Source organism: Schistocerca cancellata, chromosome 10 (assembly GCF_023864275.1).
Source record: "Schistocerca cancellata isolate TAMUIC-IGC-003103 chromosome 10, iqSchCanc2.1, whole genome shotgun sequence".
Taxonomy (NCBI): Eukaryota; Metazoa; Arthropoda; class Insecta; order Orthoptera; family Acrididae; genus Schistocerca; species Schistocerca cancellata.
In genome coordinates this window covers 71107800-71125713 of record NC_064635.1, presented here as the reverse complement: position 1 = coordinate 71125713, position 17914 = coordinate 71107800, and the positions used below count along the sequence as shown (strand labels likewise).

The following is a 17914-nucleotide window of genomic DNA, read 5'->3' as shown; positions in this document are numbered from 1 at the left end:
AAGATAAATGTATAGACACTTTGTCAAGTATCAGAGATATGTGAGAATAAGATTAATGTACCAAGACCAAAGGAGCTTCAGATTGTCAATTATAAACAGCATCCAGAATCAAGTTACGTAATATCTACGATTTTTATTATTTTAATAAATGTGTGTGAAAATTAATCAAGTTCTGTTTAAAGTTGGTCACCATCAATCTGCTACTCTAAGCGTGCCATTGGCATTTCTATCGTCTGACCTAACGGCAGAAGATAAACACGCCACGATAAGACCACGAGACATATTGCTGACACTCGCCTACTTCGTTAGAGCGACAAGTCAAATAATCTGATGGTGTGTGTACTGAAGGTCTTACAGTACGGACACTACACTTTTCCTATTTGGGCACTAAAAAACAGACGATGGCCAAACTAGAGAGGATATAAAATGTTTTTGAAGAAGAGAAATTTATTAACATCGAAAACAGATTTAAGCGTTAGGATTTCTTTTCTGAAGGAATTTTCTGGAGTAAAGCATTGTATGGAAGCGAATCGTGGACAGTAAACAGCTTAGTCGAGAGGAGAATAGAAGTTTTTGAAGTTTGGTGCTACACAAAATGGTGAAAATCAGATGTGTAGAGGACATAACTAACGATGAGGTACTCAATAGAAATGTGTAGAAAAAACGTTTGTTGCAAAACTTGACTAAAAGTAGAGGTTGGTAGGTAGGGTCCGTTCTGAGACAGCAAGGGATCACCTATTTAATATTGAGGGGAGCGTGGGGGGTAAAAATTGTAGAGTTAGACGAAGATATGAATACAGCGAGCAGAATCAGAAGGATGTTAGTTGCAATAATTATTCGGAGGTGAAGAGGCTTGCTTAGATTACAGTAGCATGGAGAGCTGCATCAAACCAGTCTTCAGACTGAAGACATCTACATCTACATCTACATTTATACTCCGCAAGCCACCCAACGGTGTGTGGCGGAGGGCACTTTACGTGCCACTGTCATTATCTCCCTTTCCTGTTCCAGTCGCGTATGGTTCGCGGGAAGAACGACTGTCTGAAAGCCTCTGTGCGCGCTCTAATCTCTCTAATTTTACATTCGTGATCTCCTCGGGAGGTATAAGTAGGGGGAAGCAATATATTCGATACCTCATCCAGAAACGCACCCTCTCGAAACCTGGCGAGCAAGCTACACCGCGATGCAGAGCGCCTCTCTTGCAGAGTCTGCCACTTGAGTTTGTTAAACATCTCCGTAACGCTATCACGGTTACCAAATAACCCTGTGACGAAACGCGCCGCTCTTCTTTGGATCTTCTCTATCTCCTCCGTCAACCCGATCTGGTACGGATCCCACACTGATGAGCAATACTCAAGTATAGGTCGAACGAGTGTTTTGTAAGCCACCTCCTTTGTTGATGGACTACATTTTCTAAGGACTCTCCCAATGAATCTCAACCTGGTACCCGCCTTACCAACAATTAATTTTATATGATCATTCCACTTCAAATCGTTCCGCACGCATACTCCCAGATATTTTACAGAAGTAACTGCTACCAGTGTTTGTTCCGCTATCATATAATCATACAATAAAGGATCCTTCTTTCTATGTATTCGCAATACATTACATTTGTCTATGTTAAGGGTCAGTTGCCACTCCCTGCACCAAGTGCCTATCCGCTGCAGATCTTCCTGCATTTCGCTACAATTTTCTAATGCTGCAACTTCTCTGTATACTACAGCATCATCCGCGAAAAGCCGCATGGAACTTCCGACACTATCTACTAGGTCATTTATATATATTGTGAAAAGCAATGGTCCCATAACACTCCCCTGTGGCACGCCAGAGGTTACTTTAACGTCTGTAGATGTCTCTCCATTGAGAACAACATGCTGTGTTCTGTTTGCTAAAAACTCTTCAATCCAGCCACACAGCTGGTCTGATATTCCGTAGGCTCTTACTTTGTTTATCAGGCGACAGTGCGGAACTGTATCGAACGCCTTCCGGAAGTCAAGGAAAATGGCATCTACCTGGGAGCCTGTATCTAATATTTTCTGGGTCTCATGAACAAATAAAGCGAGTTGGGTTTCACACGATCGCTGTTTCCGGAATCCATGTTGATTCCTACATAGTAGATTCTGAGTTTCCAAAAACGACATGATACTCGAGCAAAAGACATGTTCTAAAATTCTACAACAGATCGACGTCAGAGAGATAGGTCTATAGTTTTGCGCATCTGCTCGACGACCCTTCTTGAAGACTGGGACTACCTGTGCTCTTTTCCAATCATTTGGAACCTTCCGTTCCTCTAGAGACTTGCGGTACACGGCTGTTAGAAGGGGGGCAAGTTCTTTCGCGTACTCTGTGTAGAATCGAATTGGTATCCCGTCAGGTCCAGTGGACTTTCCTCTGTTGAGTGATTCCAGTTGCTTTTCTATTCCTTGGACACTTATTTCAATGTCAGCCATTTTTTCGTTGGTGCGAGGATTTAGAGAAGGAACTGCAGTGCGGTCTTCCTCTGTAAAACAGCTTTGGAAAAAGGTGTTTAGTATTTCAGCTTTACGCTTGTCATCCTCTGTTTCAATGCCATCATCATCCCGGAGTGTCTGGACATGATGTTTCGAGCCACTTACTGATTTAACGTAAGACCAGAACTTCCTAGGATTTTCTGTCAAGTCGGTACCTAGTATTTTACTTTCGAATTTACTGAACGCTTCACGCATAGCCCTCCTTACGCTAACTTTGACATCGTTTAGCTTCTGTTTGTCTGAGAGGTTTTGGCTGCGTTTAAACTTGGAGTGAAGCTCCAAGACGACAACAATAACAACAACAATCCACTCTGCAATTACTCTTCCAAGTTCTTTGCCATTTCTGCCTCAATTTGTTTTAAATATTACGTAACAAGAATGTTCCTAATGTCCTGCAAAATATTATTTACATATTTGGTTACGTAACGGCTTTCAAATTCTTATGCCATCTTGAGGTGAGAGCTGACACTCAGAAAAACAGATTTAATGATGTGTAAGTTGTACAGATATTACGCACACAGAAGATACAAATAATAATGACATTAGAGTGCTTACAAAGTAAAATATTACACTTTTATGTCATGGAAAAGTAGTTAGGTTTATATTTATTCATTTATTTACATTTTATGTCTTTCGTTGGACCAATCTAGCCAACTTTATACAAAGACCTTTTCAGTTTCCTGTCAGACCAGTACTTCTTCATTCTCTCGCATCTCATCCTCCTTTCTTCATGGGAAATCACCCTTCCTATTGTCTGTTTGTTGATTCTCGTTTGCAGTCTGGTTTGTTTGTCTGTGAGTTTCCTGATTTTGTCAGTTTTGTTTCTTAGGTCTTCCAATGTAATCTGTAGCTCATCCATACCTTCTTTGACTTCTGTAATCCACTTAATGTTGCTTTTCCTATTTCACAATTTTTCTATTATTCTCCTGGTGATCCTGTTCGCTGGTGTTCTGATTAGATGTTCGAAAAATGAAATGCGTTTCTTCCTGATTGTACTCATTAGTTACGTTTAACTAATGAAAAATAAATTTTTTTATGCAGGTGTCGTTACATTTAACAACAGATGAAATATAACGCTGAATTTATAGTATTGTAATCTAATATCTGTATAAATTAATCTCAGCGTAACAGAGGGCAAAAAGGGGACTGTGTTTCGTCATTGTTGAGTGACGAATCACGGTACACTATGTGGCGATCCGATGGCAGGGTGTGGGTATGGCGAGTACCTGGTGAACGTCAACTGCCAGTGTGTGTAGTGCCAACAGTAAAACTCGGAGGCGGTGGTGTTATTGTGTGGTCGTGTTTTTCGTGGAGGAGGCTTGCACCCCGGGTGTTGTTTTGTGTGGCACAGGTCTACATTGATGATTTAAGCAATTTCTTGCTTCCCACTGCTGAAGAACAATTCGGAGATGGCGACTGCGTCTTTTAACACGCACGGCCTGTGGCGGAATCGTTGCACGACAATAACATCTCTGTGATAGACTGGCCTACACAGAGTGCTGACCTGAATCCTATAGAACACCTTTGGGACGTTTTGAAACGCCGACTTCGTGCCAGGCCTCATCGACCGACATCTATACCTCTCCTCAGTGCAGCATTCCGTGAAGAATGGGTTGCCATTCCTCAAGAAACCTTCCAGCACCGGCGAGAGTAGAAGCTGTCAACACTATATTGAATTCCAGCATTATCGATGGAGGGCGCCACTAACTTGTAAGTCTTTTTCAGCCAGGTGTCCGGATACTTTTGATCACATAGTGTATTTAAGTTTTGGAAGCATATAAAAATCATATGGAGCCAAATCGGATCTGTTTGGTGGATGATCGATAGCCAACAAACCCTAGGCACCGTACTGTCGCAGATGTCGTAGCGCTCATGTGTGGTCAGTGATCATATGTGGTCTGATATTGTCACACTGAAAGAGACGGTGCTCCATGTGTGGACGAATTCCTCGAGAATTCGTGCTTTCAGTTTTCTGAGGTTCTCACAGTACACCGACATAGTTGTTTGACACACCGTTATGTTACACGCTACAGTTCAGAGTGCTGTACTGGCAGAGAGTTGCAACTTGCTTCAGCAAAGAAGGTAAGCTACCGTTTAGTAGGCGCGACATGTAATGTGTCAACTGATATTGAGAACAGAATAAACATTTCGGAGCCGTTACTTCTCTGCACGCCCTCTTATGACCGAACTTCTGTGCTCTCATTATTATAATCCCTATATGCACGGAGCACAGCAGCGCTATTACCCACTTTCTTATGGACTTGATATGATGCGAAATTATCATTATTGCATGCATGTCAATTCACATATGAATAAAACAAGGTTTTTTGAGTCATCAGTCTTCCGTCTCGGATGATGCGACCCGCCACGAATTCCTCTCCAGTGCCAACTTCTTCATCTCAGAGTAGCACTTGCAGCCTACGTCCTCAATTATTTGCTGGATATATTCCAATACCTGTCTTCCTCTATAGTTCTTGCCTTTTATTTGCTGGATGTATTCCAATCTCTGTATTTGTCTACAGCATTTGCCCTCGACAGCTCCCTCTAGTAAAATGAAAGTTGCGCACTAAAACAAAACAAAAACACCGAAGTCTTAAACAGGTGTACTATCATCCTGTCAGTGTTTTACATATATTCCTTTCCCCTCCGGTTTTTAGCACAACCTTCTCATTTCTTACTGTATCCACTCGTGCTACACCTTGTGTTTAGATGGCATTGCTTTTCCTTTTCTTCCCCTGACATGTTTGTTTGATATGTTGTCTGTCATTAAGTGGCTGCTTGGTTGTCTTTTCCCTCTGCTATCGATGTCTGCGTTTCTGCTTCCGGGAAACTGCTGTGGAGGAAGTGAGATCTTTGACCAGTTGTAACCTCGTGTGGTGGCGCGGAAGGAGGGGGTTGCGCGCAGAGAGTGTGGTGGACACGGGAGGGCAGTTTGGCTCGCCAGCGCGGACCAGGCGTGGTCGGTTGTACCGAGTCGCCACGTGATGTATGTCGGTTGTGTGTCACGAGTGGGTCGAGTTGACGGAAGAGCTCTCCGCGTGTTGGTTGTATACAGAATCGCCCCACGAGTAGTTGCTGTTCATTTCGCCTTGGTGGGACGTTAACAAGCCTCTTTAAATCCTCCGTTCCAACACTGGAGTTTAAAAGGAGACACCTAACGTGAAGGAGCGGTCACTACCAGTCAACGTTGCAGAGAAGACGTGAACTCCGGTGGCAGAGCGTGTTGTCGCGTGACCGTGGCGTGTTGGGTACGCTGGCGACTCGTGCGCGGTCATCGGAGATCGTGTACTGCCTGTTCGAGCGTAATTGCGAGTTAAGTTCATGGAAGGTTTAATCCTTAAGTAATAATTTTGTGTAACCAGCGTCTCTTCTACCTTGTGGCCTCCGGAGACTGGGTTTCCTGTCCCTGGCACCGGTGTAATTGAAGACACTTATCTTTTCTCCTCCTCTCGTTACTGTCCGATGGGAGGTGTAGTTTTGGCAGTTTAATTGTTTCGCTATTCTGTCGTGGGTTATCAGTAAATTCATGCTTCTTGTTAGTTGATCATGTGGTCGCTCATTCAGGACTGTGTGGTGTAATGTTTCCTTGCACGAGGTTAGCTAATTCTGTTAGCAAGCTAAGTCATCTGGTAACAAGTTTTCGCTGGCTAAAAGTCGGTGCAGTGACCAGCCTGAGAGTGGCAATTGTGTTTACTGGCGTATATAAATTGGTCAGTATTCTGTGTAGCCTGAGCATCCCAGAGTGGGTGATCTGTGGCCGCCTTACACGGGTCCGTCATATCCGTTATGTTCTAATGATATTCCAGGACACTTTTGTTTAATTTTTTTTAAATTCCTCCAAGTTTGTAAATTCCTTTTATTGCCATTAATCGTGTGTTTGCTGAGACCTGTTTAATAATTTTAATGGCGGTGTTGGTAGATTCACCACCTCACCGTACTTTATTAACACAGTTCTGTATTTACTTTAGTAGCCTGTTTACTAATGTTCTTTAAATTTTTTTTTGAAATTTTTATATTGCTATAAATTACTTGATTGCCGGTAGCGGCGTGTTTAAAAGGCTGTTTATTGCCGTACTGCTAGTTTCTGTAAGATACAAATAAAACATTTGTGAAAATCTCAACTCGACAGTAAACTGCTAGAAATTTGGTCCCGTTTCCCAACTTGTGGTGTGGCTTGTAGTAACCGTGACCACTGTGTGTGTCACTTACCTCATCAGTCTACATAATTTTCAATATCTCAAATGCTTCGATTCTCTTCTTTTCCGGTTTTTCCACAGTCCACGTTTCACTGCCAAACAATGCTGTGCTCTAAACTTACATTCTGAGAAATTTCTTCTTCAGATTAAGGCCTGTGTTTGATACTAGTAGGCTTCACTTGGCCAGAAATGCCCATTTTGCCAGTGCTAATCTGCTTTTGATGTTCTCCTTGTGCTGTTCGTCATGGGTTAGTTTTCTGCCTAGGTAGGAGAATTCCTTAGCTTCACCTACTTCGTGATCGTCAGTCCTGATGTTAAGTTTCTCGCTCTTATCATTTCTGTAAGGTAAAGCACCGATTTCATGTTCTCATTCGCAGTCATTCAAACACCTATCTGTGGTGTTACTTATATGCGTTAATAGAATAAGTTCTAGAGTTCTGTGCAAGTGGAGAGAGCTTTCAGGGAGTAATAAGTGTAGCGATGTGGTTCACCAACATTAAACAAACAGCAGGAAAGTCGTACACCACATTATCTAATCGAAATCTTTAAAAATCCATATTCATTTATTTATTTAGAACAAAAGTAATGTTTTTAGTTATGGGGTATTAGAAGGAGCAGTAGAAGACCACACAGCATCACACAACATCGTAGCCTTATAAGCGATTACATCCCACGTAGGAAAGTTTTCCAGTGCTGTAATACCTTTTCCACATGAAAAACAGATAAAGTCACCCAATTCTGCCATCCATTAACATCGATTAAGGTTCAGTTTAAAAATATTCTCGTAATACGCTCCTTTTTCTCGTGACACACGTGAACAGCCAGAAGGCGTAATGTTTTGGATTACGAACAAGGTGCCAAAGTTATATTTCTCTGTGTTTAAAAGCAGCTGCAAGCCATCCAACGAACGTGAGTACATGACAAACTACACAGCAACCTATTGCACACCAAACCTGTATCCGCAGCACTACCGCAATTCTAATAGTATAACGCTGACATACGGAAGTTCACTTTTTCAAAAATGGTTCAAATGGCTCGAAGCACTATGGGACTTAACATCTGTGGTCATCAGTCCCCTAGAACTTAGAACTACTTAAACCTAACTCACCTAAGGACATCACACACATCCATGCCCGAGGCAGGATTCGAACCTGCGACCGTAGCGGTCACGCGGTTCCAGACTGAAGCGCCTAAAACCGCAGGGCCACACCGGCCGGCTAACTTTTTCATATTTATTTACTAACGGTATATTTCTTTACTAACAGAAAATATGCCGAAAACAGCGACTACAAACGTAAAAAAAAAATCCATGTCGCGACGTAAAGTAAATAAACGATTCACAGAACGTTTATTTTGGAAACAAACAGTACACATGTAATAATGCATTACAATATTTACATATGAAAGCTATTTTTTAGAATTAAGGAAATCACTGACGTGGTGATATTGTTGCTGAAACTAATTTGGGAACTTGTTGCCCACTGTATAATTTGCTGTGTCGTTTGGCACCATATTGCATTCATAATTACGGTCAATAGCAAGATATGTCTATAAGCATATGAGTACGAATAATATGGACATACATTACTGTAAGACACGTACTTCGTAATATTTAGGTGTATGCTTTGAGAATGAGAGTGTCAGGCAGAAACCGGTAACTGTATTATACAGGATGTTACAAAAAGGTACGGCCAAACTTTCAGGAAACATTCCTCGCACACAAATAAAGAAAACATGTTATGTGGACATGTGTCCGTAAACGCTTAATTTCCATGTTAGAGCTCATTTTAGTTTCGTCAGTATGTACTGTACTTCCTCGATTCACCGCCAGTTAGCCCAATTGAAGGAAGGTAATGTTGACTTCGGTGCTTGTGTTGACATGCGACTCATTGCTCTACAGTACTAGCATCAAGCATATCAGTACGTAGCATCAACAGGTTAGTGTTCATCACGAACGTGGTTTTGCAGTCAGTGCAATGTTTACAAATGCGGACTTGGCAGATGCCCATTTGATGTACGGATTAGCACGGGGCAATAGCCGTGGCGCGGTACGTTTGTATCGAGTCAGATTTCCAGAACGAAGGTGTCCCGACAGGAAGACGTTCGAAGCAATTGATCGGCGTCTTAGGGAGCATGGAGCATTCCAGCCTATGACTCGTGACTGGGCAAGACGCAGAACGACGAGGACACCTGCAATGGACGAGGCAATTCTTCGTGCAGTTGACGATAACCCTAATGTCAGCCTCAGAGAAGTTGCTGCTGTACAAGGTAACGTTGACCACGTCATTGTATGGAGAGTGCTACGCAGTGTGCGATTTTTGCTTTTACCAGTGGGGGGGATGTCTTAGGGGGTTAGTATAATTACATATGTCACTAGCTTAGACCGTGGCGTTACCCATGGTTAAACAGTTATTTATAAATACACTCCTGGAAATTGAAATAAGAACACCGTGAATTCATTGTCCCAGGAAGGGGAAACTTTATTGACACATTCCTGGGGTCAGATACATCACATGATCACACTGACAGAACCACAGTCACATAGACACAGGCAACAGAGCATGCACAATGTCGGCACTAGTACAGTGTATATCCACCTTTCGCAGCAATGCAGGCTGCTATTCTCCCATGGAGACGATCGTAGAGATGCTGGATGTAGTCCTGTGGAACGGCTTGCCATGCCATTTCCACCTGGCGCCTCAGTTGCACCAGCGTTTGTGCTGGACGTGGAGACCGTGTGAGACGATGCTTCATCCAGTCCCAAACATCCTCAATGGGGGACAGATCCGGAGATCTTGCTGGCCAGGGTAGTTGAGTTACACCTTCTAGAGCACGTTGGGTGGCACGGGATACATGCGGACGTGCATTGTCCTGTTGGAACAGCAAGTTCCCTTGCCGGTCTAGGAATGGTAGAACGATGGGTTCGATGACGGTTTGGATGTACCGTGCACTATTCAGTGTCCCCTCGACGATCACCAGTGGTGTACGGCCAGTGTAGGAGATCGCTCCCCACACCATGATGCCGGGTGTTGGCCCTGTGTGCCTCGGTCGTATGCAGTCCTGATTGTGGCGCTCACCTGCACGGCGCCAAACACGCATACGACCATCATTGGCACCAAGGCAGAAGCGACTCTCATCGCTGAAGACGACACGTCTCCATTCGTCCCTCCATTCACGCCTGTCGCGACACCACTGGAGGCGGGCTGCACGATGTTGGGGCGTGAGCGGAAGACGGCCTAACGGTGTGCGGGACCGTAGCCCAGCTTCATGGAGACGGTTGCGAATGGTCCTCGCCGATACCCCAGGAGCAACAGTGTCCCTAATTTGCTGGGAAGTGGCGGTGCGGTCCCCTACGGCACTGCGTAGGATCCTACGGTCTTGGCGTGCATCCGTGCGTCGCTGCGGTCCGGTCCCAGGTCGACGGACACGTGCACCTTCCGCCGACCACTGGCGACAACATCGATGTACTGCGGAGACCTCACGCCCCACGTGTTGAGCAATTCGGCGGTACGTCCACCCGGCCTCCCGCATGCCCACTATACGCCCTCGCTCAAAGTCCGTCAACTGCACATACGGTTCACGTCCACGCTGTCGCGGCATGCTACCAGTGTTGAAGACTGCGATGGAGCTCCGTATGCCACGGCAAACTGGCTGACACTGACGGCGGCGGTGCACAAATGCTGCGCAACTAGCGCCATTCGACGGCCAACACCGCGGTTCCTAGTGTGTCCGCTGTGCCGTGCGTGTGATCATTGCTTGTACAGCCCTCTCGCAGTGTCCGGAGCAAGTATGGTGGGTCTGACACACCGGTGTCAATGTGTTCTTTTTTCCATTTCCAGGAGTGTAGATGTTAATGCCGAAACTCACTATTCACGCGTATGCACTATCAGAGAAGCCATCCCTTGTTATATCTTTAAAAGTACATTATAGGTAAAGCTTATTTACAAAATCATCTACATACAGGTATACGACGGGAATTCAAGAGGTAAAGGCACATTTGTGAAATGCTGTACTTATTCTGATGATAGAAAACTGAAACATGTGATATTTTTCTACGTAATGTCCCTGGACTTCAGTGCAGTTTTCCGGACGTTTTACGAGTTTTTTTTTTATTTCATCGGAAAACAGGTTTTTCGGTTGCATCTGTAACCAATTATGCACCGCAGCAATGACGTTTTCATCACCTTTAAATCTTCTTCGCTGTAGTGCTTCCGTTAAGGGTCCAAACATGTGAAAATCACTTGGAGGCAGGTCTGTACTGTATGGTGGATGTTACAGCACCTCGAACCTCAACTCCTTTATTGCGTCTGCTGTCTGTTTGGCAGAATATGGGCGAGCGTTATCTTGCTGCAGGATGACACCTCTTCACAGTTTTCCACGAGGTTTGGATCTGATAGCAGGTTTTAGTTTCGTACGCAACACATCACTTCCATCATACAATACAGACCTGGATCTAAAGCCTCGTTTACGCTGGGGCGACGTCTTGCCACATTGTGGCATGCTACAGAAATGGGGCGTGCGTCGTCTTGTAGCATGCTTCAAAAGGCAACATCTTGCGGCGTACGTTGCATGCGGCAGGTTAATTTATACCAAAGCAACAGAATTTGTGCCACACGTGTGTCGGTCTTGCAGTATAAAGGATGATAAAGTATCGCAGCGGCGGCCTACTTGGTACTTGCACATGCAGCTAACAAAGGAAATGAAAACCAAAGGAAAAGTAAACGATGGTGGAAGAGTATTTGAAGAAGGTCCAAGAAATAGTATCCTAGGAACTAGAAGCAGACGATGGTGCGTTATTTAGTAATGTGTGCTTTCGTCCCAGGCGCGTTAGTCCGCGCCATACCATTGCCAAAAGATGGCCTAACGGTAAATGTTCGCACAGGCACCGGGCCGGTCACCACCCTGTGGGTGGGACTTTCAGCCCCCAGCTCACCCCTACCGAGCGAGGTGGCGCAGTGGTTAGACACTGGATTCGCATTCGGGAGGACGACGGTTCAATCCCGCGTCCGGCCATCTTGATTTAGGTTTTCCGTGATTTCCCTAAATCGCTCCAGGCAAATGCCGGGATGGTTCCTTTCAAAGGGCACGGCCGACGTCCTTCCCTAACCCGATGAGACCGATGACCTCGCTGTCTGGTCTCCTTCCCCAGAACCAACCAACCAACCCAGCTCACCCAACTCTGCGGTACGACTGCTGCGGTTTGACTGCCACACTACTTTCCTCGCAAGCTCGCAAGTAAACGGATGATGCACCTTAGACGAAAGCAACAATGACAACATGACAATGATGATTTAGTTCTAAATGTTTTGAAATGCTTAACTACTACATAACACTTTTGAAAAATTAAAAAGCAAACATATTAATAGTATTAATAGTAAGACTGTATTAAAAACTTTCAGTGTTCGGCTTCACAAATTTAAATTATATGTAAAGTTTTACTCCAGTGCGTGGGAAATAAACATCCCAGGTTGGGATGCATAAACTACAGCCAGAGGAGGGGATGGTCTGATGCAGAGGGGGGGGGGGGGGGGGGGAAATCCCACCATCCCCCCTGCAAATCGAACACTGGTGCTACGGGAGAACCAGTTGTTTCCGTACAATGTACAGCGTGTGCAGGCACTATCAGCAGCTGATTGGCCTCCACGGGTACACTTCTGCGAATGGTTCATCCAACAATGTGTCAATCCTCATTTCAGTGCAAATGTTCTCTTTACGGATGGGGCTTCATTCCAACGTGATACAACATACTGACGAAACTAAAATGAGCTCTAACGTGGAAATTAAGCGTTTCCGGACACATGTTCACATAACATCTTTTCTTTATTTGTGTGTGAGGAATGTTTCCTGAAAGTTTGGCCGTACCTTTTTTGTAACACCCTGTATATCAGTGCAACTGATAAAGACGAAATAAAAAAATTATCCAGTGTCGTCAGTGAAGTTTATTTAATTCATTTCTGACGAACATTTTCCGCCGACTCAGAGGTTGACCTCGGTGTGAAGAGCCTTCGAGGGCGGGGCCAGCGGCCTCAGTCCTCCGCGAGCCTCGTGAAGTAGGGCAGCACGCTGAGCGGGGCGGAGTAGTCGGCCAGCCAAGCGGGCCCCTCCAGCACCGGGTGGTCCGGGTCCGCCTCGTCCCTCCAGCGGCCGGGGGGCAGGTAGATGTCGCGCGCCACGGCGCCCTCCTCCAGCACCGGCGCCACCAGCAGCTCCTCGCCCAGCAGGAACTCTGCGAGCGAAAAGCCTTTCCTTGTAGTCGGAGACCACTTCTAACAATTAGGGACAGGAAAAAAACGTTTTATTTCGTGACAAAGTTCGCCGTAAATTTGGTGTCATTTTTTGCCAAATTCGCTGTTATTTTTCTCCAAATTCGGTATTCTTCCTGGCAAGTTTTACGTTAAACCAAGGTGACTAGTAATTACATATAAGAAACTGTATTAAACGCGGTTGGTCTCCGCTGGGGGGGTGTTGCCGTCTAATCACGTGATCTCAGCACGCTATTCAAGCCCATACGAAGGGTTAGTCTCGCATAGTTTCCTGCCGTTATGTAGACAGGAGTGACACCACCAGCAGTCGGCCAGTGGGTAACATATTTTAAGAAACTTCCTGGCAGATTAAAACTGTGTAGCGGACCGAGACTCGAACTCGGGACCTCTGCCTTTCGCGGGCAAGTGCTCTACCAACTGAGCTACCCAAGCACGGCTCACGCCCCGTTCCTCACAGCTTTACTTCTGCCAGTATCTCGTCTCCTACGTTCCAAACTTTACAGAAACTCTCCTGCGAACCTTGCAGAACTAGCACTCCTGAAAGAAGGATATTGCGGAGCCATGGCTTAGCCACAGCCTGGGGGATGTTTCCAGAATGAGCACTTGCCCGCGAAAGGAAAAGGTCCCGAGTTCGAGTCTCGGTCCGACACACAGTTTTAACCTGCCAGGAAGTTTCATATCAGCGCACACTCTGCTGCAGAGTGAAAATCTCATTCTGGAAACATCCCCCAGGCTGTGGCTAAGCCATGTCTCCGCAGTATCCTTTCTTTCAGGAGTGCTAGTTCTGCAAGGTTCGCAGGAGAGCTTCTGTAAAGTTTGGAAGGTAGGAGACGAGGTACTGGCAGAAGTAAAGCTGTGAGTACCGGGCGTGAGTCGTGCTTCGGTAGCTCAGATGGTAGAGCACTTGCCCGCGAAAGGCAAAGGTCCCGAGTTCGAGTCTCGGTCGGGCACACAGTTTTAATCTGCCAGGAAGTTTCAAGTTTAATATAGTTCTTTTCTGTAACAAAATTGTTGTAACTGCGACCAGGACGGTCGCGGGATAGCACTGACGAAAGGCGCGGCGGGACCCGCGGAGAAGCTCGCAAACAACAACACAACGGAAAAGGACGGACACGACCAACGTAGGACAGAACGAATACGACAAGACTGAACAACAGAGTCACAAAGAAACAAACTCGTACACGAACCAGGAAGAAAGCAGTCTAGGGCAAGCGAGGTGTAAACCGATGTAAGCGAGATCAGACTGACTGGATGAGCTATTTTTTTTCCTTTATTGAGTTTCGATTCCCCCTAAAGGGGGCGGGTTGGCAGCAGCTTATTACGCCGCTCTTCAGCCTACAGAATTTGTTTTAAAAAGATGAAGATGATAATAAAAAAATAATAACAGTTGGCGAGAAAATCGGTGACTTAAAGGTAAAATGGCAGAAAATTCTAGAGCTTAAAACATAAAACACAGGGTGGATGATGCTAATAAAATACACAGGAAGCAGAAAAATAATAGACAGACAATTAAAAAACACGGCGACAGTCTGGGTTCTGTTTGCAAGAGATATAAAAAGCACACCCAGCGACAGCATGATTTCTGTTCGCAATACTGTGGAAGGATGCACAACACTGAACACTCACTTAAACACTGCGCTGAAAGTTGGCACAAATATGACATACCACACCCGTGAGCAGGGGGGGGGGGGGGGGAAACTGGTCAGATGTCAGATGACGGGAAAAAGGGGTGGGGGAAGAAGAGGAAAAGTGAAGGGGGGGGAAGGAGCCAATGGAAGAGGAGGATCCATAAGAGGGGTGGGGGGTGCTGAGCAGACGTGCCAGGGAGTGGGGAAGGCAGAGGAGGGGAGTACAAAAGGACTCGGGGGGGGGGGGAGAAAGGAGATAGGGAGAGGACAGGCGGGGAGACTGGCTGAGCGAGAGGCCGGCGCTTTAGTACTCTATCGGGGGCGCCGCTTTTGGCAGCTGAGGCCACGTGTTCCACTGTGGCGCCCCCACACTAAAAGCGGGTCAGGAGGCGCGCGCCGCCACAGCTTACGGCGCGATGGTGTAGAGACCTCTGTGGGTCTTCGACGTCCATGACGTCTGGCGCGGATTCAAATTCTGCGGCGCGCGGTACCAGAAAAATAATAAGCAACCAGTTGCATAAAAGAAATATAATTGCCGGCCGATGTGGCCGAGCGGTTCTAGGCGCTTCAGTCTGGAACCATGCGACCGCTACAGTCGCAGGTTCGAATCCTGCCTCGGGCAAGGATGTGTGTGATGTCCTTAGGTTAGTCGGGTTTAAGTGGTTCAGATGGCTCTGAGCACTATGGGACTTAACTTATCAGTCCCCTAGAACTTAGAACTACTTAAACCTAACTAACCTAAGGACATCACACACATCCATGCCCGAGGCAGGATTGGAACCTGCGACCGTAGCGGTCGCTCGGCTCCAGACTGTAGCGCCTAGAACCGCACGGCCACTACGGCCGGCTCGGGTTTAAGTAGTTCTAAGTTCTAGGGGACTGATGACCTCAGATGTTAAGTCCCATAGTGCTCAGAGCCATTTTTTCTTTTTTAATATAATTTCTGTACCTGTTTCGAGCACTTACACCCAAACCTCCAGATGTCAGATACTCAGATCGATACTGAACGTTGTGTGTCGATATAGTATTAACCAAAATACCAGTTTCGTTCATGCTGTATGCTGTCGTCCAGTAGCACACGGGTAAACTGTAATTAAAAGTAATGCCAGAACTACAGAGCGCAGGAAAATCAGAACTGTGGTCAAGGGGACATTGTACGTGAAATTCGTTGAAATTTGACATTTTCTGTTTTCTACTCCATAATGTGCTTTGGACCTTCCTAAACATTTTGGTATACAGTACATTAAAATCAGACAATTGTGAGGCCTTCAAATAATATTCTGAATGTTGACGTGTGATTGTCAAACTTAGCAGCTACGTGTATACTGCCACAGTTCCTTCACTTCATCTTGTGTCGTTTCTCTTTTTCTATGTGTCCATCACTGTATATATTTTAATTATATTTGTCGTCTTCTGAAAGCTTCTCCTTCTTGTTAATCTTGCGAAAATATGCCTGTGGACTTCCTTTCCTACATTTCAATTGTAGGTGCAGACAGCCACCCCAGGGAACACCAGTGCCTCTGAAGGTAATATAAAACATGAAGGAAATTCCTCCCAACTTGGTTCCACTTCACTTCAGTGATGATCGTATGGCATTGTTGGCCGGGAGGCTCCATGCGGGGAAGTTCCGCCGCCGTATTGCCACTTCGGCGACTTGCGAGTCAATGATGATGAAATGATGATGAAGGACACACAACACCCAGTCATCACGAGGCAGAGAAAATCCCTGACCCCGCCGGGAATCGAACCCGGGACCCCGTGCGCGGGAAGCGAGAACGCTACCGCAAGACCACGAGCTTCAGTAAAAAACACTTAACACTATTATTAAGTCTTCTCTTATTCAGAATCACATATAATACAAAACAATCATAGCACGTCATTCTCGGAAGAATACATCTTAACCATCCTTCTACATACGAGAGAGTGAAACAAAAACAGAAAACAAAAAAGTGAATGATGTTTTTTGTTCATTTGTTTGCGCCTTACTGCGCATTCACAATTAATGTCACTGCCGACGCTTATGGTCGGTCTTTGATTCTGTTATTATCGCTATTTCATTTTTTAATAAATTTTAACTTTACCGTACAGGAGGGTCTTTCAACATGCACCTACACACTCCCTGCCCGATTAAGTCCACAGTCCGATCCGTAGGACGCCATTCTTCTGATAACAACGTCCTCCTGAGTAGTCCCCGCCCGGAGATCCGAATGGAGGACTATTTTACCTCTGGAATATTTTACCCAAGAGGACGCCATCATCGTTTAACCATACAGTAAAGCTGCTATTAAGCAGGGCATGCGTCAAACGTAAAAATCAGCTACAAAAGGAAGGCAAGTTCATACAGAGAAGTGAAATCTGGAGAAAGTTAGATGTAATAGTGATGGACGAACAGGAGATAAGCAGATGGTTACAAAACGCGTTCTGGTGGAGAGGGAGAGAGAAACAGAGGAGGAAAGAGAACGACCCAGGAAGAGAGTCCATACACACTGAAGTGATAAAAGTCACTGGATACCTCCTAATAACGTCTCGGATCTCCTTTTGCCCAGCGTAGTGGAGCAGCTCGACATGGCATGGAGTCAACAAGTCACTGGAAGTCTCCTCCAGAAATATTGAGCAATGCTGCCCCTACAGTCATGTATAATTGCAAAAGGGCTGCGGTGCAGCATGTTGTGCACGAACTGACCTCTACATTACATCCCAAAAATGTTCCATATGATTCGTGTCAGGCGATATGGGTGACCAAATCATCGGTCGAATTGTCCACAATGTTCTTGAAACCAATCGCAAACAATTGCGCATTGTCAGCCATAAAAATTCCATCTTCGTTTGGGAACATTAGGCTCATGAGTGGCTGCAAATGGTCTAAAGGTAGCGGAACATAACCATTTCCAGGCAATGATCGGTTCAGTTGGACCAGAGGATTCAGTCCATTCCGTGTCAACACAGCCCACACCATTATGGAATCACCAACAGCTCGCACATTGCCTTGTAAACAGCTTGGATCCACGGCTTCTTATGATCTGCGCCACATTCCAACCATACCATCAGCTATTACCAACTGTATTCGTGACTCATCAGACCAGCCCACGGTTATCCAGTCGTACAGGGTCCAACAGATATGGTCACGAGCAGAGGAGAGGCGTTGCATGCGATGTCATGCTGTTAGTAAAGGCACTCGCGCTACTTGTATGCTGCCGTAGCCCAGCACTGACAACTCCACATAGACGCCGCTGCTCTCGGTCGTTAAGTGAAGACCGTCAGCCGCTCCGTTGTCCAGTTGTCCATCGTGAGAGATAATGGCTGAAATTTGGTATTCT

General features: G+C 45.6%; 1 protein-coding gene across 1 annotated transcript in view; it reads right to left on the bottom strand.

The window, feature by feature from the left end:
- Positions 1–12732: 12732 nt before the first annotated feature.
- The window catches only part of LOC126106124 (myogenesis-regulating glycosidase-like), a 47304-nt gene continuing 42122 nt past the window's right edge, over positions 12733–17914 (bottom strand). Inside the window, exon 6 of the mRNA XM_049912369.1 lies at positions 12733–12932. Coding sequence (XP_049768326.1) covers positions 12733–12932 — 200 coding nt within the window. The remainder of the gene's footprint in view (positions 12933–17914) is intronic.